The sequence below is a fragment of the Macrotis lagotis genome, chromosome X, assembly GCF_037893015.1.
Source record: "Macrotis lagotis isolate mMagLag1 chromosome X, bilby.v1.9.chrom.fasta, whole genome shotgun sequence".
NCBI classification, from domain to species: domain Eukaryota; kingdom Metazoa; phylum Chordata; class Mammalia; order Peramelemorphia; family Peramelidae; genus Macrotis; species Macrotis lagotis.
This window is the reverse complement of record NC_133666.1, coordinates 587,732,870-587,758,163: the sequence shown is the minus strand read 5'-3', so window position 1 is coordinate 587,758,163 and position 25,294 is coordinate 587,732,870. Positions and strand designations below refer to the sequence as shown.

Here is a 25,294-nt window from a genome sequence, read left to right as displayed (position 1 = left end):
CATAAACTCAAAACCCCCAGATCTTGTTCAGAACAGCTGCTGTCCTCCCAGTCGTTAATGGTAAAGTTGGTTTTGTGTAACTATGCAAGAGGTTTTTAAAAAGTTTTATTGATGTGTTTTGTTTCTATATTACAGACATTGACATCACCCTTGCCTAATGAGAGATTAAAAAGGAAAACAATAAATAAAATTAATAATGCAATGAACTCTTCTGAAAGTGCATCAAAACATTCTACATCTGTAGTAGCACAAATCCCTCTCCCCCTCAAATTTTTTTAATCAGCAGAAATCTGTTTTCTCTCTGTATTACCCTCTGGTCCATTGCGGGGTGGGGGGGGGAGAAAGAAAAATATATTCCTTATAATGTCTGTGTGTGTGTGTGTGTGTGTGTGTGTGAAGCAAAATAAATATTCCCTCTTTTTCTCCTTCCTCTTTGTTTTTCTCTCTTTATTTGTATCTCTTGTTTGTCTCTCCTCTGTGTCTATATGTGTATGTATGCGTGCATATGTATACATATATATATATATAGTATGTGTGTGTATATATATATATATATATATACATATATATATATATATATTTCTTTACCATAAATCCATCATCTTTCCTTCATAAATACCACGTTTCATACTTGCTCCTCTGGAATTGTGAATGCTTACTGAATTAATCAAAATTCTTGCAGTTTTCAAAATTGCATGTTTTATAGTGCTGTTGTAATGTGTTCTTATTGCATTCTTCATCATTTTATAAAAATCTTCAAAATTGTTCATTTTTATAAAATTAATGCTAAGGTATAAAATGTTCTTTCTGGCTCTGCTCACTTCACTCTGCATCAATTCATATAAATCTTTCCATGTGTTTTTGAAACCTTCTATTTCTTTGTTATAGGACAATAGTACTCCATCACATTCATAGATAATAGTTTATTGAGCTTAATAATAATAGTTTAATAGTTTAAAAATAAGTATAGTTTAAATAAAATAAATATAATAATGATAATAAATAAAAATAAAATAGTTTAAAAATAATAGTTTATCCTCAAATGGTTGTCATCACATTAGTTTCTGGAAGTTTTTTTTTGCCTTCACAAAAAAGAGTTATTATAAATGGTTTTTTACATTTACCCCAGCGAATTTCACCTTAAATAGATTCATTCAATGCTCTGGCCTCTAAATCTTTATTGGAGCATGACTTTTGGCCAATGTTTTAGAATCCTTGCAGATTTGTATGGGATACAAATTTGATGAACATGTCATCTATACATTTATCCTAGTCATTTAAAAAAAATTTAAGCAGATTAGGGCTAGCACTGATTCTTGGAGGTTCCATTTTAAGGCCTATCATGTTGATATTGAATTACTAACAACTATGCTGTGAATCTGTCATTCAACCAGTTCTTAATATAAATTATGTTTAGTCCATATTTCTCTATCTTCAGCACACAAAAAAATAGGAGATAGTTCATTAAAAGCTATGCAGAAATGTAGGCAAACTATTTCCCTGGAATTTACCTCATCCCCTAGTTAAATAATTGTCAAAAAAAGAGAGATGAGGTTTTTCTCTCGAGCTGTTTTTGATGAAACTAGGCTACCTAACTAATTATAGCTTCCCTTTCAAGATGTTTGCCTATCATCTCTTTAATGATCTTATCCAGAATTTGTCTAGCAACTAAGTCAAATTTATTTGCTTATACTTTAGATTCTAGCCCTGGCATTCTTAATTTTTTTATTGTTATTTTTGAATTTTTGCTAAGCAATGGGATTAAGTGATTTGCCCAAGGTCACCCAGCTAAGCAAGTATTAAGTATCTGAAGTTACATTTGAACTCAGGTCCTCCTGACTTCAGAGTTGGTACTCTATCCACTGTGCCATCTAACTGCCCCCCCCATTTTATTTCATTATTTATTTATTTATTATGGTTGAGGCATTTGTCCTCCAAATTTTATTGTATCTCTTCCATTTTTTCATTATCTCTTAAAACAGAGCAGCCTCATATGTTAGCACTTTCAGGATTCTAGGTTTAGGTAACTTGAATTCATGAAAGGCAACTAGGTGTTCCATTGTTGTATATCCTTAATTAAGTTGGGTATCAAGTTTGTTCTGTCATTTATAGAATGAAGGTCAGTCTATTGGCAGAGAATAGCAGAAGTATAATAAAAATTGAGCAAATTGGGTTTTTCTCATTTATCCTTTACTTCTCTTATTTGTTTTAGCTAATTTTGATTTTTTAATGAAGATCATATAATACACACACACAGAGCATATTTTTTGTAATGCACATGTTTTATTTATATGTACTAAAAAGGGGTTTGATATTCAGGATAAAGGGGAAAGAATTTTTTCTTAAATACTTTTAAAGACCCTAGTGTGTACATTCTTCTCCCAATACACATTGTATCCTGTCTACAACATAATTTATGGTCTTTGAGTGTTGTGTTGACTAAAAGATTGATTAATTTTTAGCTAAGGTCAACCCTTAGACAGTTGACATAAAATAGTCCAAATAAATTGCCTGGTGAGTTCCCTGTGGATCTACATTCTTCTCTTCAGTCTAATCATGCTCTTCTTCAATGCACTTTTGTTTTTCACTTTGAGTCTTGAGCATCCCCTATCCTTGCCTTGATTTCTTCTCTTTACATATGAGCCAGGTCCTTTCCAGACTAGTGTAAAACTTGCCAGAGTTTATGCTCAGGCTACTGGTCTAAAATTCACGAGTTTAGAGTCACCTCTATGCTCCCCATGAATAAAGGAGAGAGGGTAGGGCTTCAGGGAAGAGATGCAGAATAAAGGAAGAAATTAAAATGATTTCCACAAAGAGCAGGACTGAAGGGCAGTCTAGATCACAAGGCAGAGAATACTAGAGGAGGTAATTCCTGCCTGGTACATTAACTTTGTCTTCAATTCATAGAGTTTTGCTTTGTACATATATTAATATTTAATCAACTCTAAATTGCTTGGTCTAATAAAAATAGTGCCTTATTTGACACTTTTTTTTGTGCTGAACTCACAAGCTTCAGTGTTTCCATAACATTTATAATTTTGCCTGGCCTTCAGATGTTTAGTGTGGAGCTACCATCTGTGATTATAATCAGCTTCCTCCCCATACTCCCTCCACCCCAAACTAACAGAGTTGCTTATTCAAGCATTGCATTCGAGAAGGGGAAGGAGAAGGAGAACATGACAAATCATTTCCAAAAAAGACAAAAAAGAGAGTGGGGGGGGGGGTTTGGGTTTGGTGTTTTGGGTTTGTTTTTTTGTTTGTTTGTTTTGACAAATCCAAATAGCCTAGTTGATCTGGTTTTCTCTATCTTCTTTGGTTTGAAAACTTTCCTAGTCAAACTGTTCTTTTAAGTTGTTTTTACAGTCCTGTCTGACTCTCCATGGTCCCATTTGAGGTTTTTTTGGCAGGGATATTGGAGTGGATATTTCCTTTTAGAGTCTATTTTAAAGATGAGAAATTGAGGCAGAGTTAAGTGACTTGCCCAGGGTCACACAGTTATTAGTATCTGTGTAAGGCAGGATTTGAATACATATAACTTCTTTCTGGTACAGCACTTTATCCACAGCTGCAGAAAAAATTCATTTTATTTTTTCAGATGTTATCTGACATAATTAAATTGCTTCATCCTTGCTACTGAAAATGTTACCCTCTCAATTCTGTTAATATGCCAAGACTGGATTTTAATGACTACCCTATGGATTTCTTCAAAAACATTATTTGCTCCCCTGAATATCTTACTGTGGGTTTTCCCCCCCATGAGTCAGAAATAAGATATAGCTTTCCCCTTAATTTTCAGATAGTGTACTAATCATAGTGTTCTATAGGATTGAAGTTACACAAGTTATTCGTCTACGGCATTGAATTCTCTCTATTTTTTTCTCTTTTTAAAAACGAATGAGATGTTAAATGGGAGAATATGCATTTGGGGTATGCTTGCTATATCTTGGCTCAACCGTATTTATTTTATGTTTTTCAGGTGGTACCAGAGAAATTGGATCTGCCTTGACCAGAATGTGTATGAGACACAGAAGCATAGAGACCAAACTGAGGCAGTTCTCCAGGTGAGTCCCAATTTATTCAGATAGCAAATTGCATCCAATTATTCAGGCAGTAAGCATTTATTAAGTGCTTACCGTATACAAAACACAGCACTAAGCTATTGGATATACGGGAAGGAAACAAGCATTTAAGTATCTATGGTGTCCTAGAAACTATGCTAAATATTTTACAGATATTATCTCATAGGATTGATTCTCACAACAATCCTGGAAGGGAGGTACTGTTATTATCTTTATTTTTCTAGTTGAGGAAACTAAGGCAGACAGAGGTAAAATTTCTCACCCAGGGCCATAAAGCTCATACATATCTGAAACTAGATTTGAATTCAGCCTACCAAGTCCAGGTCCCTTCCTCACCCTCGATCACTTTGAAAAGCTGAAAACTGACTGAACCAGCAACTCTTGGTTCCCCACCCAACTGCTGATCTAGGAAAATCTGTATGTGATGGGGTGTTGGCAAATTTAGGAGATAGAAGTGGCAGATCCCACTTTATTCCTCATTGCTCTCAAATATTTATTAAGCTCCTAGTTTGTGCAGAGCACTGAAGTAGACCCAGGGGAAGATGCAGTGTTAAGAAGTTTCCCTCTCCTCTTTGGGTGGAGGTTGGGGAGAAATATGTGGCACACTCATATAAGATATAGTCATATAAAAAGACCAGCCTAGTTAGGTTTGGACAGACTAGCCACCAGCTTAGCCATAGAATGATGAATTTTGAGGGGCCACATTATTCTTTGAGACTGGATCTTCCTGATGCAACCAAGGTGAATGTTCAGTGGGGATTCATGGCTTTAGTCCCACTAATAATAAGTTGGGGAGTATCAATCTGTTCCATTTTGGACCTGGGCCAGTTTGCCCTTGTTTAAGCCCCTTCTGCTCTCTGGGACACGGCTTACTCCTTTTGCAGCTCAGACCTTCTAAAGTCAAGTGATGGCATTGATCTTAACCTCCCCCAAAACAGGGGTTACAGATGCCATATCAACTTTTAAATACCATCTACTAAGACTTAAGGTCCATATTAATGGAACAAACCATTATAGGCCTTTCAAATATTGAAGGTTTGATCAACAGGGCTCAAAAGTCTTATTTAAATTTCATTTGCTTTTAACATTTGATAAGTTATCAAATGTTTCTGTGTTGTAATAACTGTTTCAAAGTAGTTGATTTCCTTTGCAATACTGTGTTTCATTTTATGCACTTAAAACTTTATTCTTAAAAGAGATCTATAGATCTCACCACACCACCAAAGGGTCTTTGGCACATTACTATTTGTTTGAAGCTAAAACAAGGTCAACTTTGCAATGAGGGGGTATGGAAATGGAGGGGGCAGGGCCCACTAGATTTAAGCACTTCCTAGTACTTTGCCTCTTCACTTCTTAGATACCCCAGTTAGCCCCTAGAAAGAATAAGTAGGTATAAGCCCAGCCATTCCAAAGAGTGCCAACTGAACTTCCCTTACCTTCTAGCTGAGAGTGGGTGACCTGGTGAGAGTTGAGGATAAGGACTCTAAAACTCCTTAAGTAAGCTAATTTGTTGTTGACTTCTAAGTAACCTCTTAATTAGATATTTAATAGACTGTATTTTTAAAATTAGGGTGCCCTAAAATTAGACTTTAGCCCTGCTCTTTGAGAACTAGGCTTTAAGGCCTCCAAACTTTTATTGTCACTGGGAATTCCTCTGTCACTAATTGAATCTGGGGATGGCCAGATAAATTATATCTTATTGTTGTTCTTTTTTTCCCCAGAAATAGGAACTTTCTAGTTTTGTACATTCAGTGAATTAGAATAGAAAGAATCCTGGATTTGGAGTCAGAGGATCCAGGTTGGAACCACAGCTCTACCACTCCATAGCTGTATGTCCTTGGGCAAGTTAGATTACCTCTGTTAATCCTTAAAAATGAGAGATTTGGACCAGGTGATCTCTGAAGACCCTTCCAGGACCAGAGCCCATGAGTCTCTGCCCCTGACTTTATTTAGGGCAGATATATAGGAAAACTTTCATTGACTTTAATTAGTGAGATTTTTTTTAGCATTATCATACTTCAGATCTGATTATTTGGTTTGCATTTGATGACCCAGATCTGTAATGTATATAAATATACAAAGGACGTTTCTAAGAGCTATGAGTTGCTCATGATTGGTGCTCCTAAAGAGAAGGGTGAGTGACCCCTTGTCAAGGACATTGTCAAAGAAGATGCACGTTTGAAGTAGGGGTTGATTTACATGAATCCTCAAGTACCCTTCAATTCTTTAAAATTCTATTTTTTTTTTACATTTGTCTGCCTGAATAGTTTGGAAAAATAAACAGATTCTTGTCAAGGTCCTTAAATTTGGGGATGAGAATTTGATCCTTTTAAATTTCCTTAACAGTGTAAAAATTTAACCTAAGAGCCCTCATGAAATCTCACCAATCTTTTATTTCCTGTGGGGATTTTATGAAAAACTTAAGGAAAGCTACTAAAAAATAAAATGATGACTCAAAGGTAGTTGAAAGAAAGAGGGGATCAAGAAAAGTTTTTGCCAGTACTTTGGCCTTACTTACCCATCATGTTAAAGCCATTTAAGAAGGATAGTTTGTAATGAATTCTAAATTTCCACAAGATAATAAAAGGATGGAGAATTTTGAATTAATTATACAACTTGAAGGATGTCTCAGGTACAGCCAAGAAAAGAACATAGGTGTTTGAGTTTTGTTCAATGAAGAGTGACACCTCCAGAAACAACGTTGATGGGTAGCATAGTCCTTTGGTGTAATTGATTTCATTCAGCAATTATTTAGGTACCCATGATACGTCAGTCGTTGATATAGAGATAAAAATGAAAACCATCCCCTGTCCTCAAGGAATTTATAGTTTCTTGAAGAAACAGATGTTTGCAAAGAATTGAGGTATTTTGATTACTCTCCCAATGATTTTTGTTCAGTGGATAGTGACCCCTTTAAAATAGTGATTTATGGATGACATAGTCTATTGGTATAATTGATTTTATTCAACAAACATTTAAATACCTACTTTGTGGGAGATAAAAAGACAAAAATGAAAAGCATCCCCTGCTCTCAAGAAATTAATATTTCTTTGAAAAAATAAATAATGTGTTTCCAAAGAATTTAAGTCTTTTGATTACTCTCCCCAATGATTTTTGTTATGTGGATAGTGACACCTCTAAAAATGTGATTTATAGATGACATTGTCTATTGGTGTAAATGATTTCATGCAGTAATTCAGTTGTATGGGAGATATAAAGACAAAAATGAAAAGCATCCGTGGCCCTCAAGAAATAGATATATTTTCTCGAAGGAATAGATGGATGTGTTTTTGAAGAAACATTGGTTGATTGGTTGGTTCTTGTCCTTCATTATCGAAGAAGACCAAAATGACATTACTATGTTTGAGACAAATTACAGTGAGTCCTACTGTGCCTGATGAGATCAATACTCTTGGAATGCTCTACCACAGATGGATCACAGATAGTCCATGTGAACAACTTGGGGTGTTTACTCCAATCTTAATATCTCAAATTTCCTTTGAGCTGCTTCAATTCTACCTTATTTCAGAGAGCAAAATAAATACAAGAAATTTTAGGAGATTGGGGAGGTATAGGCACACTCTGAATTTTGGGTATAAGAAAAAGTTTCCTGAAGATGATGCTTGAGATGTATATAAATTTGAATATACATCTCAAATAAGCAAGTTTGACTAGAATAGTCAGTGTATAGGAGAAAAGAGGATCAAAGTGAAATCAGCAGACCAGGGAATTTGCATTTCATTTTGGAGGCAATATAGAGAACCAACCTCTGAAGCTTTCTGAGAAGGGTCAATCAGTCAGTCAATCAAGATTTATTAAGCTGTGTGCTAAATTCTGGTCATATATCATGTTCAGTTGTTTATTTTAGAAATATGAGCTGTCAGCTTTGTGAGGAATGGATTGGAGGAGAAGGGAGCTCCATGAGGCAGGGAGAACAATTAAGCATTTCCTGGAATAGTCCAGGCAAGAGATGCTAAGAGCTGCAGTGGGGTGGTTGCTATGAGAGGGGAGAAGAGGAGGTTGTGGAGAAAGAACTGACAAGATTTGGTGACTGTTGGAATAGTGGGAAGGACATAGGAGAGGGAAAATTGAGGCTGCTTGATGACCCTGAGGTTGCATATGAGGTGAGTGGGTGAGGGTTTTATTCGATAGAAATAGAAAATTTGGAGAAAGATTATATACAGTACATACTATACAGAAATAAGAGAACATTGGTGTTCACTCAAAATCATTTGGATATTGATTATCTGGTTTGTGGATAATCTAGATCCCTCTTCTCTCAGCTTCTTCCCTTTTACCCACATTTGTATTTATCAGAACCAATATTAAAATAGGAGTAAGGAAAAATAAGGAGCCAAAATTCAAACTGTTATCTCTAAACAGCTTCTTAGCCATCTATAGGATCATTCAAGATTTAGAATCAGGAGGACCTGGGAATTCAATCCAGCCTCAGATATTTACTGCCTTTTTCGACCTTTGGACAAATGACTTAACTGCTTTTAGCCTCAGTTTCTTCATCTATAAAATGGGTATAATTATAGCACCTATCTCACAGGGTTGCTGTGAGAATCAATATATATATATATATAATATTTTATAGATATTACAGTGCTCTATAAATATTAGTTATTTTGTGTATTTACTATCCATTACATGGATGGTCATTCAGTAAACATTTATTTAGCACCCTGGGTATACTAAGATAAATTCAAAAAATGGATTCAAGGAGTTTACATTTTAATGGGAGAAAAAAAACACATAGACATCTTTGTTCTAGAAAATTGTGTACAGGATAAATTGGAGGTAATTAAGAGAGGGAAGTCACTGGGACTAAATTTTGAGTGTCATGGATTGTCTTTTGCCTCTCTTTGTATATCTAGTGCTTAGCATAGCACCTGATTTATAGTAGGTGCTTTATGTGTATTTCTTGATCACTTGATTGAATTAAGGGAAAGTGGAAAAGGCTTCCTGAGGAAAATGGAATTTTTAGTTAGAACTTGAAGGTAGTTGGGTTCTTGGTCTGCACCTACAAATCTGAAAAGTTGTTTAGATGGAGGAAAATTTGGAACTTTGGCTAACATGAATTATTTTTTTTATCTTTTTATGAAAAAAAGTGCTTTAATTGATTGCCTGATAAACCCACTTCAAGAACAGATGGAAGAATGGAAGAAAGTGGCCAACCAGCTGGATAAAGACCATGCAAAAGGTATTTCTTGGATATTTTGTAGTACTTTGGAATATGACAGGATGGCTCTCTATTCTTCAGAATACCAGCAAGAGTCCTCTGGTCTTGAACTGGGGACTGATCCATTAGCAAACTGATTATATCTGAAAACAATAAAAGGTGATTTTTTTTTTTTTGTTAAGGTAAAAAGCAAATACCTTAATCCTCTATTTGGTGAAATTTGGTGAAAATGAACTCAACTAGACTCACATCACAACAAATGTATTACTGTATTAAACATTTGTTTTGAAAACTAACCTCTTGGGTTTTATAGCACAATGCTTTGTTACTGTAGGAATTGATGACTCAGGGGTGGCTAGGTGGCGTAGTGGATAAAGCACTGGCCTTGGAGTCAGGAGTACCTGGGTTCAAATCCAGTCTCAGACACTTAATAATTACCTAGCCGTGTGGCCTTGGGCCAGCCGCTTAACCCCATTGCCTTGCAAAAACCTAAAAAAAAAAATTATTAAACACCTAATGTTGGGGGTTCAAAGTGAAACAGCAGACAGTCCCAGGTTCTGGGTTTGAATTCTACCTCTGGTACTTCTAACCAGTGTGAATTTACTTAAGTCAGTTAACTCCTGGGTCTCTGTTCTGTCATCTGTTCAGTGTGTGAAGGTTGATCTAGATGACCACCAGGACCCCATTCAGCTCTAGTCTTTGAGGAAGTTGAAGTGGCTGCTAGGATTAGATTTATGCTAGGTGGTACCACTGTGCTAAGATTTGGGAATATAAGCCAAAAGACAGACCCTGCCCTCAAGGAGCTTGCAATCTAACGGGATAGCAAGCGAGCAAATGTACAAACAAGCTATATGTACGATTAATAGGCAATAATTTACAGAAGGAAACTCTGGAATTGAGAGATTGGGGAGGCTTCCTTTAGAAGACAGGATTTTATTTGCAATTTAGTAGAAGCCAGGGAGGTCAGTAGTCAGAACAGAGGAGGGAGAGTGTTCCAGAAATGGAAGATAGCAAGAGAAAATATGCAGAGCCTAGAGAAAGAATGTATTATTTGTGAAAGAGCCAGGAAGCCAAGTATCACTGGTTTGAAGACTATGTGTTGGGAAGTAAGGTGTAAGAAGATATGAAAGAAAGGAGGGACCTAGGTTATGAAGGACTTTGAATGTCAAACAGTTTTTTAATATGTGAATTCTTTATTTTATTTTGTTTTTCCCCACTTACATGTAAAAAAACCCAAAGTTTTAACATTCATTTTTAAACTCTTGAGTTCCAAATTCTCTTCCTTCTTCCCACCTCACACCCCCTCATTGAGAAAGCAAGTTATTTGATAATAGGTTAAAAATGTGTAGTCATGCCAGACATTACCATAATAGTCATGTTATGAAAGTAAGCATAGTCCCCCTCCCCCACCCCCACCACCCCCAAAAAGAGAAACCTCAAGAAAAATAGAAATTTTAAAAAATATGCTTCAGTCTGTATTCAGACACTATCAGCTCTGACTTTGGGGATGAATAGTATTCTTTATCTTAAGTCCTTCAGAGTTGTCTTGGATCTTAGCATTAATAAGAAAAGATAACTCAGTCACAGTTCATCATCCTGCAATATTGCCATTACTTTGTGTGGTACATTTCCCATTGCATTTGCTCATGTAAGTCTTTCCAGGTTTTACTAAGAGTATTTCTTATAGCAGAATAGTATTCCATTATCCTCACATACCACAATTTGTTAAGCAAATGAAACATTTTGTATTTGATCCTGAAGGCAATAGGGAGTCCCTGGAGTTTATTGAAGGAGGTGAGAGGATCAAAACTGCACTTAAAGGGGGGAAAAAATCACTTTAGTGGCCAAATTAGAGGATGGATGGGAGTGAGGAGAGACTTGAGGCAGGCAGATACTCCAGCAGCTATTGCAGTAATCCAGGTGTGAGACATTGAGGGTCTGCACTACAGTGGTGGTAGTATCAGAGGGGAGAAGGGGGCATATTTGGGAGGTATTGTAATGAAATCTAGGGCCCTTGGTAACAGATTGGATTGGGGTTGGTAGTGATTAATCAAGATGACTCCTCTGTTGTGAGCCCATTGGGATTGAGAGGATGGTGTTGCCATCTACAAAATAGGGAAGGTGGGAGATGGGAATAGTCTGGGGGAAAGATAATGAGTTCTCTTTTGGATATATTGTTCAGTTCAGAATGTCTTAAAGACATCTTTTTTTGTATTACCATTTTTATTTAAAGTTTTAAGTTCCAAATTCTATCCCTCCCTCCCACCATCCATTCCCTCCCCCTTCCCTGAGATGGTAACAAATGAGATTTTGTAAATTCTACTGTATGCCAGTATGTATAGTGTACATGCCAGTATACTGCTAGGGATAGCAGTACAAAGGCCAAATCAGCCCCTACTCTTGTGGAACTTCCTTTCTGTCTTTTCCTCAGTTGCTCATATGCACTTTATCTTTAAAAATCCTCATTTGATCCTACCATCTCTGCTAGCTGTTGACCTGAAGAAGGGGCCCACCTTCTTTTTAGCTCACTCACTTCTAGACTCTCATCAATGTAACTTCTTATTTCATCATTCAACAACTAACTTCCCAGTCCAGAGGAACCAGTCACTCTTAATGACATTTTCTTAGTTCTCATCCTTTTTGACCTCTTTGTAGGCTCATATTTTTGACTACCTTCTCTGGAATAATCAGTCCTCCCAAGGTTTTTTGATACTGCAAGTTCGCTTTCTGTAGATCCATTTTGCTTCTTCTTAGTCTCCATTAAATATAGGTATTCCTTGAGTCTCTGTCTTTGACCCTCATCTCTTCTAACTATACTATTTCCTTTGGTGATCTCATGATCTATCATAGATTCAGTGATCAACTCTACACAGATGATTCTCAAATCTATCTATCTAATGCTACTTTCTTTGAAAGCTAGGTGGCATTGTGAATAGGTTTTTGGGCTCAGAGTCAGGAAGACTCATCTTTATGAGTTCCAATCCAGCCTCAAAGATACTTGCTATCCCCAGTTTACAAATGGTCAAAGGATACACAGAGGCAATTTACAGATAAGGAAATCAAAACGATCCATTGTCATGTGAAATATTGCTCTAAATCTTTACTGATCAGAGACATGTAAATTAAAGCATCTCTGAGGTACCACCTCACATCTCTGGCCAATAAGACCAAAAAAAAACATTGATCAATGCTGGAAGGGATGTGGGAAATCTGGGACACTAATTGTTGGTGGAGCTGTGAACTCATCCAACCTTTTTGGAGAGCAATTCAGAATTACACCCAAAGGCAATAAAAATGTGTATACCCTTTGATCCAGCAATACCACTACTGTGTCTACACCCTGAAGAGATCATGGAAAAGGGTAGAAACATCATTTATCCAAGAATATTCATGGCAGCCCCGTTTGTGGTGGCAAAGACTTGGAATTGAGTGAATGTCCATTAATTGGGGAATGGCTGAACAGGTGTGGTATGTGTACATTATGGAACACTATTGTGAAACCAGGAGGGATGGGAATTCGGGGAAGCCTGGAAGGATTTGCATGAACTGATGCTGAGTGAGATGAGCAGAGCCAGAAGAACATTGTACACCCTAACAGCAACATGAGGGTGATGATCATCCTTGATGAACTTGCTCATTCCATCAGCACAACAATCAGGGACAATTTGGGGATATCTGTGATGGAGAATACCATCTGTATCCAGAGAAAGAATTCTGGGGTGTAAACAAAGACAAATACTATTACTTGTAATTTTTTTTAAGTTATCTTATTATGTAATTTTGCTATCTCTTATACTTTATTTTTTTTCTTAAGGGTATGATTTCTCTCTCAATACATTCAATTTGGATCAGTGTATAGCATAGAAACAACGTAAAAACTATCAGACTGCCTTCTGTATGTGTGGGGGGAGGGAAGAGAGATTAGGGGGAAAACTGTAAAGTTCAAAAATAAATAAATTTTTAAAAAAAGATACTTGCTAGTTGTGTGCTGCTGGGCAATTCCTTAACTCTCTTTACCCCAATTTTTTCATCCGTAAAATGATCTGGAGAAAGAAATGGTAAATCACGCCGGCGTCTTTACCAAGAAAACTCCAAATGAAGTCAAGAAGAATCAGACATGACTGAATAACAACTGACCAACTGTCTTTTGGCCATCTCGTGGCAGATTTATAGGCAGCTCAAACTCAACATTTCCAAAACAGTAGTCTTTATTATTCCCTTCCAAATTGTTTCCCTTTCCTATTACTATGAAGGATCCAATCTGTTGTCAATTTTTAACATTTCTAACTTTATAACTAGTTTTCTCTCCTCACGCAGCCATCACCTTAGGAGAGGCCCTCTACTCATTTCTTGTCTGCACTATGTCAGTAGTCTTCCAATTGATCTCCCTGCTTCAGGTCTTTTCTCCCACTCTAGGCCTGTATCTTTATCTCTGAAATATACTCACTCCCTTTAACCTCTTCCTCCTTGGCTTCCCGGCTCTCTTCATTCAGGACTTGGTTCTTCTACAAAAGTCCTTTCCTGATCCCCTTTACTTGCAGTGCCTTTCCACTGCTGATTATCAACTTATTCTGTCTTGAATTTAATAGCTCCTCTGTTTCAAAATGCTAGCCTAAGGTATTTTTTTAACAGCAGTCTGTGCATAGTTGATGGGTCATGTTATTATTGAACTTTTCATCACAAAGTAAATATTTGTTCCTTTTACCATTTTTCAAGTTGAAGTTTACTAAAAACTCTCACTCTTTTTTAGAATACAAGAAAGCCCGCCAAGAGATAAAAAAGAAATCATCAGATACATTGAAACTTCAGAAGAAAGCCAAAAAAGGTAATGCTTACAATTTCATCATTAATATTTTTCACATTTAGAAAAGAATGAAAAAAAAAGAATGGCAAATTTATATCTGAAATGTTAAAAAACATTTAATTTTCTGGGATATGTTCCATGTTGTCCCACTTCCTACATGTCCACATAGGGTTGAACAAAATTTAGAAACTTGATTCAAGACCTCTTGGTTAAAAATTTGTATTAATATAAGGCATGATTGAAATGATATATGATTTTTCTTCTTTTTTGTCTTCAAAAGCTGACAGCATCTCTTCGTATTGTGCAGGATAATGAAACCTATAAATTTCCTAGAAGCCTTGGGAAAAGCATAAAAGCCTTATGCAAATGTTCAGTAGTAATTATAGCAGAAATCATTCTATTTTCTCCTCCATCTTTCCGAGCCTATAATCTCCTAACCCTTTATTAAATCTTGTAAGATTCATAAAATGACTGCATTGAGAGCAGGATGTTGTTTCTGAGCTGGCTAGCAATTATACACATAGCTCTTGGTAACATGAAGGCATATTACAAAACAGTCTCAGCAAGGGCCTGCTTTACTTTTCTTTCCTTTTCTAGGCATTGTTCTGCATCCATTTACACCCAGGTCTGTGACAGATGATAGGCTCTGTGTAACAAAGCTTCATTTGTCCCTGGTCTATTTTGTATGAAATATCAAACAGCTAACATAAGGAGTCATCTTTGAAAAGGCATAATTGAGATTAGGAGCTTGGAGGTGAGCAGGGAAAAGGTCCAAAATGTCTCAGCAATTCAGTTTTCAGCATCCACAGAATCCCATCACGTTAGAGCCTGAAAGGAACTATCTAGGAATCATTAGTCCAAGGATTCTTGACGGAGAGTCTGAGAACTTCTGTTTTTTTTTAAATTATACTTCAATAACATTTCAATATAATTCCCTTTGTAGTCCCATGTATTTTTTGAATATATTTTAAAATATTCTGAAAATGGATCCATTTCATTAAACTTCACCAGACTGCCAACGGAGTCCATGCTATAAATAAGACAAGTCATATATTAATCTGTTTTCTTCATTTGATGGAAGAAGTAGTTGAACTATAGAAAGGTGAGTGACTTATCCAAGGTCAGACAGCCATTATATGTCAGGTTTGGATTGGATCTGATTCTCAAGTAAAGTGTTCTTTCTACTCTTTACTGGAGAAAATGACGTTAGCGATCTTTTGGTAGAATCATCCTTGATGCTGCCCTGTAGGTAGATTTCTGAGATCTTTTATTAGTTCTTTATGAGACTTAATGAGACTTTTTTTTTTAATATGTAGCTTATGAGTTTTTGTTTCTTTGCATTATACTCATATCACTATTTCTGATTCAGGGTTAGATTGAGACTTCTGAGGTGAGCCTCTTTAAAGACAATTAATGTTTTCTTTTCAGCCCGATAATTAGTGCAGTTGAGGTCCTGATTGGAATCTTCAGTATTCTTGTTTGGGAAAGAGCTAACATAGATTTAGAGTTAAAAGGAATTTCAGAGGTCATTTAGTCCAAATCCTTCATTTTACAGGTGAAGAGACTGAGGTCTAGAGAAGATAAATATAAAATCATTAGATAGAGAATTGAAAGGGAACTCAGTTGCCCCTCTCAGTTTTCCATATGGGGAAACTGAGGTCCAAAGTACAATATCATTAAGGTCACAGAGTAGGTGAGAGCATAAAAATTGGAGCTTAAATTCTCTCATTCCAGATCCAATATGCCCCTCTGTCACTCAGAGACTTCCTCAAGTCACACAAGCAATAAGTAAAATTTCCGGTGCTCAGATTCAGGACTTGAGGCTCCATGTCTAATTCTCAACTCAGTTACTTTTGATTTTTTTTTTAATCAAAAAGTCTGGTCTCTCAAGTAGTAAATACAAACTCCCCATTTAAAATAATAGATTTAATTGTATAAGAGATCTTAGGGATGATCTGATCTAATCTTACCTCTTTAATTTCTAGATAAAGAAACTGAGGCTCAGAGAAGAAACATGAGGTCACTTGAACAGTGGTCACCTTAATCTTAGTGCCTTCCTTCTGAGATTACTCAATTTATACTGTACATATCTTGTTTATACCTATTGTTTGCAAATTGTCCCCACCTTTAATTGAGAGTATGCCCTTCTTTATATTTTTTGCTTTTCTTTATATCCCCAGTATTTAATAAGTACTAGTTGACTATTGGATCAGTTAAATTTCTACAATTTAAGTCATTCTAGGTCTTTTTGGAATGAGAATAGACAGAAAAGTTAAATACAGGGTATTCATTTTGCCTAGTCAAGTCATTCAACAACATAATCAGTAAGAATTTATTAAGTGCCAGAAACTGTGTGAATCATGAAGAAACAAAGAAGAGTAAAAAGATGATGCCTGCCTTCAAGGAGTCCCCCATTCTGATGAGGGAGATAATGCAAATAATTGTACAGTGTATATACAATGTAAATGGAAGGTAATCTCACTGGAGAGGCCCAGGATAGGTCTCTTGCATGTTAAGTCTTGAAAGGAAGTTGGAGGTAAAAGGAGATTCTTTTGAGATGCAATGATTACTGATCCTCTAACCTGTCTTCATCCCTATTTCAGTACTAATGTCCTTCTAGAGACAGAGCTCTTCTAGTCAGTTTGTTTTGATTCGGGGAATTTTTCCTTTCCTAAATATGAAGGTTGTTTCTAGCAGGACATAATCATTTTATCTTTTCTACAACCCACACAGAACAGGCATTGTTAATGTGTCTGCTTCAATTCACTCCATTCCCCTCTAGCCACTAATTCTCTACTCTCAATCCACCCAGTGCTTTAGGGACTGAGATTAGAGATGGAGGAAATGGGTATGGGGAAAAAACCTATACTTTTCAGAGATTCTTAAAAGTTTCAGAAGCTCTTTTTTCCATGTAGGAAACTGACCAGATTCTCCCATTTGAGATTGATTTGGATATCACAGATTTCTCCTAGAGCAATTGGGCATTTAAATCCAAATTCATTGAGTAGCTTCTCTTTGCTATGTCTGATGTGTTGGATGCTTTCAAGTTTAAAAGAAAAGTGTAAGAAACATCCCTTGACTTTTATTAAAGAGAAACAACAACATTGCAGGGGAAAATAAACTTCAGATTATTATTCTTTTCTCTCAACTGCTGCTTTCTTACAAAAAAAGCAATTAAAAGGATTTTTATGTAAGGTATAGTGTGAAACAATAAATTATTATAGGTTCTTAGAAGATTTTGATAAATTCGTGTCTAAAATTAGTAAAATTATTCGATTCATGTAAAAAACTAATTTTTAAAGTAAAAAATAATCTAACATCCACCCATTCATATTCATATATATATATATATATATACATATACATATACATATACATATATATATATATATATATATATATTCATTATAGCTGCAGTTTCTTCTGGCCATTATTTAATTGACTTTTCCTAAATAGATCTGTACAGTAGAATGAAAGCCTATCAAGACTGGGAACCATTCTGTTTTTGTCTGTGTGTCCCATCCCCCCCTTTTATTTTCAGCACCTAGGACAGTTCTGGGCATAATTAGGTTACTAAGCTATCTTTGCTGATCAATGTGTTTTTAACAGGGATACTGGGAGCTAGAGTTGACAGTCATGTCTCCTATGGCTAGTAATATTTTATAGAAGATCAATAATATTGACTACTGAAAAATATTTTAAAAGTTTATAGCTTTTGAATTTAGAGGTATTAATAGACACTAAGGTTATGAAATTCTCTGCTTCTTGGCTTCCTTCAAGTCTCAGCTAAAATTCCTACTTCTGTGAGAAGCCTTTTCTGATGACCTTTAATGCCAGGTCCTTCTTTCTCTTGATTACCTTGGATTTATCCTGTATTCATCTTATTTTTACATTGCTGTTTTCATGCCAACTCCCCTATTTGACAGTGATCTCTTTAAGAATAGACTGGTTTTTTGCTTTCCTTTTTATCTCCAGAACTTAGCATAGTGAGTAGGTGCTCAATGAATTTTTATTCACTAGCTGATTGATTTGACGATTCTAAAGGAAGCTGAGAATTTGACAGAGATAAAACAAGAAAAGTTACTTCTACACAATTCCAGCTCTGACCCTAATTTTAATTCATCCTTGTATCTGAATTCTTGTATCTGCATTCATTCTGGAGTATTTCTTTTCCTCATTTTCATCTTAGGGTATTCTACCTTCAATATTCCTTTTTGAGACTAGGAACACTCAGTTTGCTTGGAGTGACTTCCATGTGACAGCCTGCCAATATTACTAGATCATCTTTGTATAAAATGGGTGGAGAATTGCAGTGCTAGTCTTAGGTATTATTGGGACAGGTCCAGGAAGAGCATCAGTTAACTCTGGGGGGAAAAAAGAATGTCCTAAATTTCCTGATATAGTAAGATTTGTAGAAAGCACCAAGTCAACCTTGGTTAAAAATGTTTCTAAAATATAGTTTCTTTTGCCTGATTTCGTGCATTAGGGGAAGCATAACTGAATATTTCTTTGAATGCCTCAGGATCATCATTCTGAACATGAATTCTTTTTATAAAGCAACTTCTGAGTTTCTTTGTGATTTTTGTTTGTATATAAAAGCACATAAAGGGGGCAGGTAGGTGACTTAGTGGATAAGTCACTGGGCCTGCAGGTAGGGAAGGCCTGAGTTCAGATCCATTCTCAAACAATTCCTAGCTGTATGTGACTCTGGGCAAGTCTCTTGCCCTTGTTTTGTCTGTTTCCTCATCTGTTAAATAGGAGATAATAATTCCCAGGGTTGTTTTGAAGATAAAATGAGATAATATTTTTAAAGCTCTTAACATAGCACCTGGACTGTAGTAGGCACTATATAAATGCTAGCTATTATTATGAATAATGGTGGTAGTGTTTGTAGTCATGGTGATGGTAGTAGTAAAAGTAATAATTTTGGTGGAAGTAGAAATAATAGTGGTGATGGAGATGGTGGTGGTAGTAGTAGTAGTAGTAGTAGTAGTAGTAGTAGTAGTAGTAGTAGAAGTGATGATAATGATGTTGGTCTTACTAATAGTAGTGATATAGTTGTGATGATGTTGGTGCTAATAGTAATAGTAATGATGATGGTTGTAGTAGTGATGTAGTTATGGTGGTAGTGGTGGTAGTAGTAATAGTAGAAGAAGAAGTAATGATGATGTTGGTCTTAGTAGTTGTAGTGTTGTAATTGTGATGATGGTGGTGGTGAGAGCAGCAATAGTTATGATGGTTGTAGGAGTGATAGATGTGTTGGAGTTAATAATAGTAGTAATAGAGATGATGTACTTGTAGTAGTAATAGTAGAAGTAATGATGATGATATTGGTCTTAATAGTAATAATGATGTAATTGTGAAGGTGGTGGTGGTGCTAGTAATAGAGGTGATGTGCTAGTAGCAGTACTAGTTGTAGTAATGATGGTCAAAGTAGTAGTAATGTAGTTTTGATGGTGGTGGTGGTAGTAGTAGTTAGGAAGACCTAAGTTGAGATCCAGCCTCAGATATTTACTAGCTGTGGGACCCTGGTCAAGTTACTTAATCTCTCTGTGCTTCAATTTCCTCATCTATAAAATGGAGAAAATAATATCACCTCCCTCCTAAGGTTGTTGTAAGACTCAAATAAGATAATTGTAACACTCTTAACCCAGTACCTGGCACATTGTTAGTAACTGCTACGCAAATGTTAGTTATGGTTTGTGGTGGTGCTAATTTGGGGGAAGGAGGAAAAGGAGCAATGTAGTAGTAGTAGTAGTAGTAGTCGTAGTAGTAGTAGTAGTAGTGGTAGTAGTGGTAGTAGTGAGTATTGGTAGTCATCTAGATGTAATGTAGACGATTGGGCTAAACAAACTCCAGATCATATTCTAGAAATAAGTTAAAACTAGTCCCTGCTGTTAGAGATTTTTCATGGACATTTGCTTATTTCTTTTAGAAATGAATGCAAATGAAAAGTTCCTGTTGATTGAAATGCCCAATTGTTCAAGATCCAAGTTAATTGAACTTTTACTATACATTCCAGCACTCCATTTGCATGCAATATTCATTTTATTCAAATGATAAAATCAATGAAGCATTTATTATTTATTTAGTAATAAGAGTCTTTCATACTTTAAAGATCTATGATATAGGATCATAACTCTAGGTTTCTAGAAGAAGCGGAGGTCATCTGTCCCAACTCTCTCATTTCACAGATGAGGAATTTGAGCCTCAGAGAAGTGAAGGCCAACTCAAGTTCATCCAGCTGGGGCAAGGCAGAGGTGGTGTTCCAGCCCAGGTGCTCTCACTATAAACCCTCCACTCTTCCTGCCTACAGTGATATCAAGTTGCCCTTCAGTATTTTCAGGGCTGCCCTTCCAGCTGTTCCAGGGACTTTGCAGGGCTTGAACACAGTGGACTCACTCACTGACTATTGGACATGGATCACAGTCTGCTACTCCCCTTAGTGTAGAAGGCTCATTGAGGGTAGTTCTTTCTGGTCTTTTGAGGAAAAAAAAAAAACTTGATTTATTTATATTCACAGTTAAATATCCTACAAAAGAATCAAAATTCGAGCTAGCTTTCAGGATAATGCAAAAAAGCTGGGGAGATAGCAGGTTGCAGGATGATATCAGTAATGAGCCTCCCATGAAAAGGGACATGGAATATTCTTTGGAGAAATCTTGGTTTATCATAAAAGGAGAGGTGGGTTGTTCAGCTAGGCAGAGGGAAGGGTAGGTTATATACTCATGGGATAGCAAAAAAAGAAAACTTATGGGGGCCTTCACTGTGCCAGATGGGTGGAAGAAGGAAGGAGAGAGGGGGGGAAAAAGTAATTAAGAAAGGGAGGGAAGGAGGGAGCAAAGAAATATTAAGCACTTAAGTCTGCCAGCCACTGTGAAGGTATCTAGGTCAGGGGCACAGTCTGAAGAAAGTCAATCAGTACACTAGAAGGAAATGAAGACAGCCTAGCCCTTTCCACTGAACAGAGGCTCCAGGAAGAATTTACTAATGGAAAAAGAGGGGATAGCACTTATAGAAAACTATTCTGTGAGGATTGAGGGGAATACAGGGAGTTTGAGGGCAGAAACTCCTATCGCTGAAGGAAGATCTAAGGTGATCCAGTAGTACAGGGGTCATGAATGTGAAGTCCAGAAAAAGTCATGAGCAAGGCCAGAACAGGAATAAAGGATGAGATGGTTATGAGGGTTATGATTATTTTGTTAGAGGGAGGACTCCTATCAGTGAGACTTAAGAATTCTATCACAATATAGAAATAACTGTTGACTGCAACACAAAGGCCAAGAGTCACCCTTCAGATCTGAGTCTCAGATGGCACAGTTCTGTGAACACCTCTAAACATTCTCATACCTATAGTTTTCCCTTGAGTATTGTCTGTATGACTTTTCTATGATATATGTTGTCTTAAGAGTGCTCTGGGGACCTAGAGAATGATAGGTATGCCTTTGTGGCAAACAGTATTTTCATAGTTAGTGATGAGGAAATATTGACCATCCTTGTACACTTGCTCTCCAGAAGTATCTGTATGTGGTTTAATAGACTCATAATATATTGACAGCAAAACATGACTTGGAAAATCATTTCTTCATCCTGTTGTTAGGTTTGATAATATACTCAAATTTGCTAAAAAAAAACCCTAGATGGGTCACAGAGAATTGGAAAAGACTCAACAACAAATCTTAGAGAAGCAAAAGAAACCTTAGATGTTATCATTGTTGTTATTGTTTATATCAGTATTAGGTATTAATATTGTCAATGGATTATTATTGATTAATAGTTATTATCAATAAGTTATTTAAATAATAATAGTAATATCACCTAGTGTTTATTAAAGCACTTTAAGGTTTGCAAAGCATTTTACTAAAATTATCTCATTTTATCCTCAGAACCACCTTAAGAAATAAGTAGTATTAGTTATATTTCAATTTATATATAAGTAGTATTAGTTATATTTCAAATTTATATATAAGTAGTATTAGTTATATTTCAAATTTATATAATTCTTATAAAGATTTGAAAACTTTTTATATCACTCGTGTGATTTTCACAGTAACCTGGTGAGGATTATTATCCCTCTTTTTACAAATGAGGAAATTTAGGCTTGGAAAATTTCAGTGTCACTAGTATCTGAAGAGAGAATTGAACACACTTTTGCCCATCTCCAAGTCCTTTTGAAATCCTGAAGTTTCCTGTCCTTCTAACTAGAGAAGAGGGAGAATAAGAAGAATAAGAGAATAAGAAGCAGTCATTTACTTCAACCCTCCATCCTCTCTCTCTATTGAGGAAGCCAGCAGTATTTTTTTTTTTTAATTTCACTTGACCACTCTCTTGCCACAATTTGAATTTTAAGATTAGTCATGATGAAACCAGTTTCAAGACTAAGCTCCTAGAAACCTAGCAGAGAAACCATTTCTAGGTAGAAAATGGAACCATTTGTAACTGGAAGCAGTGGAACCATTCAAATGTTTCACTAGTGGAAATAAAGGGAATGCTATGATTAAGGAATTAAAAATACCCTTCTATGTTATTACTGAAGTTCCTCTATAGTACTATCTCAGTCATTAAGCCTTTATTAAGCCATGGAGCTAGGTATTGGGCATACAATGACAAGAAATTAAACAATCCTTGCTTTCAGTCATCATTGTATTGAGGGAACAATATGACTGTGTCTTTGTCTGTGCATAGCTATGTCCCCAAAATCGTATTAAATTTTAAATCTTTTTTTAATGGCTTCTAACTTTAGTAAGACTTTGGGAACATCCTATGTATGAATGGATAAAAATCAATAAATACTTAACAAAGTTTCTTGGTAGGGAGACCAGGGGGCAGCTAGGTGGCACAGTGGATATAGCACTGGCCCTGGAGTCAGGAGTACCTGAGTTCAAATCTGACCTCAGACACTTAATAATTACCTAGCTGTGTGGCCTTGGGCAAGCCACTTAAACCCATTGCCTTGCAAAAAAAAAAGTATTAAGGGAGACCAGAAAAGGTTTCTCATAGAACACAGTCTTTGAACTAAGTTGAAAGCAGGAAGTTGTTCTTCTATGAAATGTAACTAAAAAAGTATAATTCTATTTTTATCCTTTCTGTCTATTCTTTCATTTCAGTTCACTACCCTATCTCCAGATTTGACTTTGTATTAAGGCATGATCTAAGATTTCTGTTTATATGTTGGTACAATATTAGAGCTAGTCATCTAAGTCATCTAGTTATATGACCTAGACCTAAGGAAGCATCCAGTGTAAACTCTTTTCTTAAGATGGAGAAACTGTCTCTTCTTCAAAAGATTTATTTTGTTCAGAGGTGGAGAAGTATTAAACACACAAAGAATAAATTGTCACTCTATGAAAAGGACCAAAACAGTTTTCTTAAAAACATGAACCACCAGCAAAAAATTGAGCTTTATATCACCTTGCCTCGGCTGGTGATTAAGTCACTGTCATGTCAGATAGAAATGCCATGCCCTAAATTATTAATACATGAAAGGTAGGAATAATTCTGGAATACCAGTTTGACTTTTTTATTTTCCTTTTTGTATCAATTGTGTATCCTGCACTTTCTCATCGTGTGTCCCTGCCAGCTGAAACAGTGGGTAAGTCTTCGCTGGGCTGTATCTCTTGGGGCTGATGCTGGTGTGCTCCTCTCTGTGGGCTCCTTCTGGTTGTTCAGTCCCCCATGCCGGGTGCCCAGGGTCGGTTACTAACATAAAAAAACAATCATCCTCATTTTTAACTTTCCAGAACTTCAAAAGTTTTTTTTAATGCTTTAAAGAATCCATTTTTTAACATAAAGCTACTTAAAAAACATTAACAAATTAAGACGTCCCTTATTATAAAAGGAATTTGAAATGCCATGATACTAGAGTAGGAATCCCTGGAATTTAGGGAAAGGAGCAATATAGCAGTCGGGTAGGGTGGAGGGGCTGAAGACAGAGAGAGCTCCCCCTTGAAAGAAGTAAAGGGTTCTAAGGTTAGGGAGTATTTCAGTTAAAGAGGATGGATAGTTAAAAAACATAAAAATGATTGATAGAGTGTGAGGAAAAGAGAAGGTAGTTTGGCTCTACCATAGAGTACTAGAAGCGGGTGCATAATGAGGATGCATAACAGGTTTGACCTAGAGGGTAATAGGGCAACCTTGGAGTTTGTTTTCATAGGAGAATGGTGTGGAAAGGAATCACTTTGGCAGCTTTCCGAGGATGGATTTAGAGAGCATAGAGGCTTGAGGCAGAGAGACCAATTAGAAGGTCACAGTGATCATCTAGATAGAAATAGTAGTGATAGTCTGAACCAAAGTGGTGGCTTTGGGAGCAAAGACTGACTGTTGATGTGGAAGAGAGAGAGAGTGAGGATTTGAGAACGATGAACCAGAGAGACTGGGAAAATGATCCTGCCCTTGCCAGAAATAGTAACATTTGATAAAGCAGTAGATTTGTGGAGCAAGATAATGAAGTCTGTTTTGGACTTAGGGAGTTGGAGATATCTCCACAACATCCAGTTTGAATAATCCACTAGTAGGTGATTGGTGATGTGGGACTGAAGAAAGAAGTCTGGGAGTCAGTCTTAGAGATGATAATTAAACCAGCTGTAGCTGATGAGAGAGTTTAAAGTAGTCTTCTGCACTGATAAGTGATGAAATACACCAGGCTCATAGATTACTGAAGTCTTGAAAAAAATGCCCATATAATATATACTACTTATATTTCTAACTAGAATTTCTGGTGTGAAATATAAAACACACACACACACACACACACACACACACACACACACACACACACACACACCCCATACATTATATATGAACTCTAGATCTTTTTAGCCTAATCTGTAAGCACTCTCATATCTTCTCCCTCAATGCCACATTTTATATATCCTTATAGTGGACTCCATCACTAGAACTGCATTTACTCAATACTTTAATCTAAATCAAGATCAATCTAGGAAATTGAGGGGAGCTGCCCTTAACTAATGTCCTTTTGTCTGTTTCAAAAATAATCTTGATACCTATTTCAGCATAATTTATTTTTTATTTACCAATCATTTTTTTTTTTGCATGGCTTTGAATTTTGCAATTTTTTTCTCCCTCCTCCTCCTCCCTACCCCGACAGAAAGCAATCTGATAAAGGCTTTACATTTATAATCATGCTAAACATAGATCAAAATTGAATGTGTTGTAAGAGAAGAATCAGATTTGCTTACTTAATCTGTGTGGTTTATTTTATACATT

The 25,294-nt window shown here is 36.2% G+C and overlaps 1 protein-coding gene across 6 annotated transcripts in view; it reads left to right on the top strand.

Moving 5' to 3' along the window:
• The window catches only part of MTSS1 (MTSS I-BAR domain containing 1), a 326,922-nt gene that overhangs the window by 155,283 nt on the left and 146,345 nt on the right, over positions 1-25,294 (top strand). For all 6 annotated transcript variants that reach the window (XM_074201660.1, XM_074201656.1, XM_074201658.1 and 3 more), the window contains exons 4-6: positions 3,977-4,061; positions 9,194-9,285; positions 14,015-14,089. In XM_074201660.1, the coding sequence (XP_074057761.1) occupies positions 3,977-4,061; positions 9,194-9,285; positions 14,015-14,089 (252 nt within the window). The remainder of the gene's footprint in view (positions 1-3,976; positions 4,062-9,193; positions 9,286-14,014; positions 14,090-25,294) is intronic.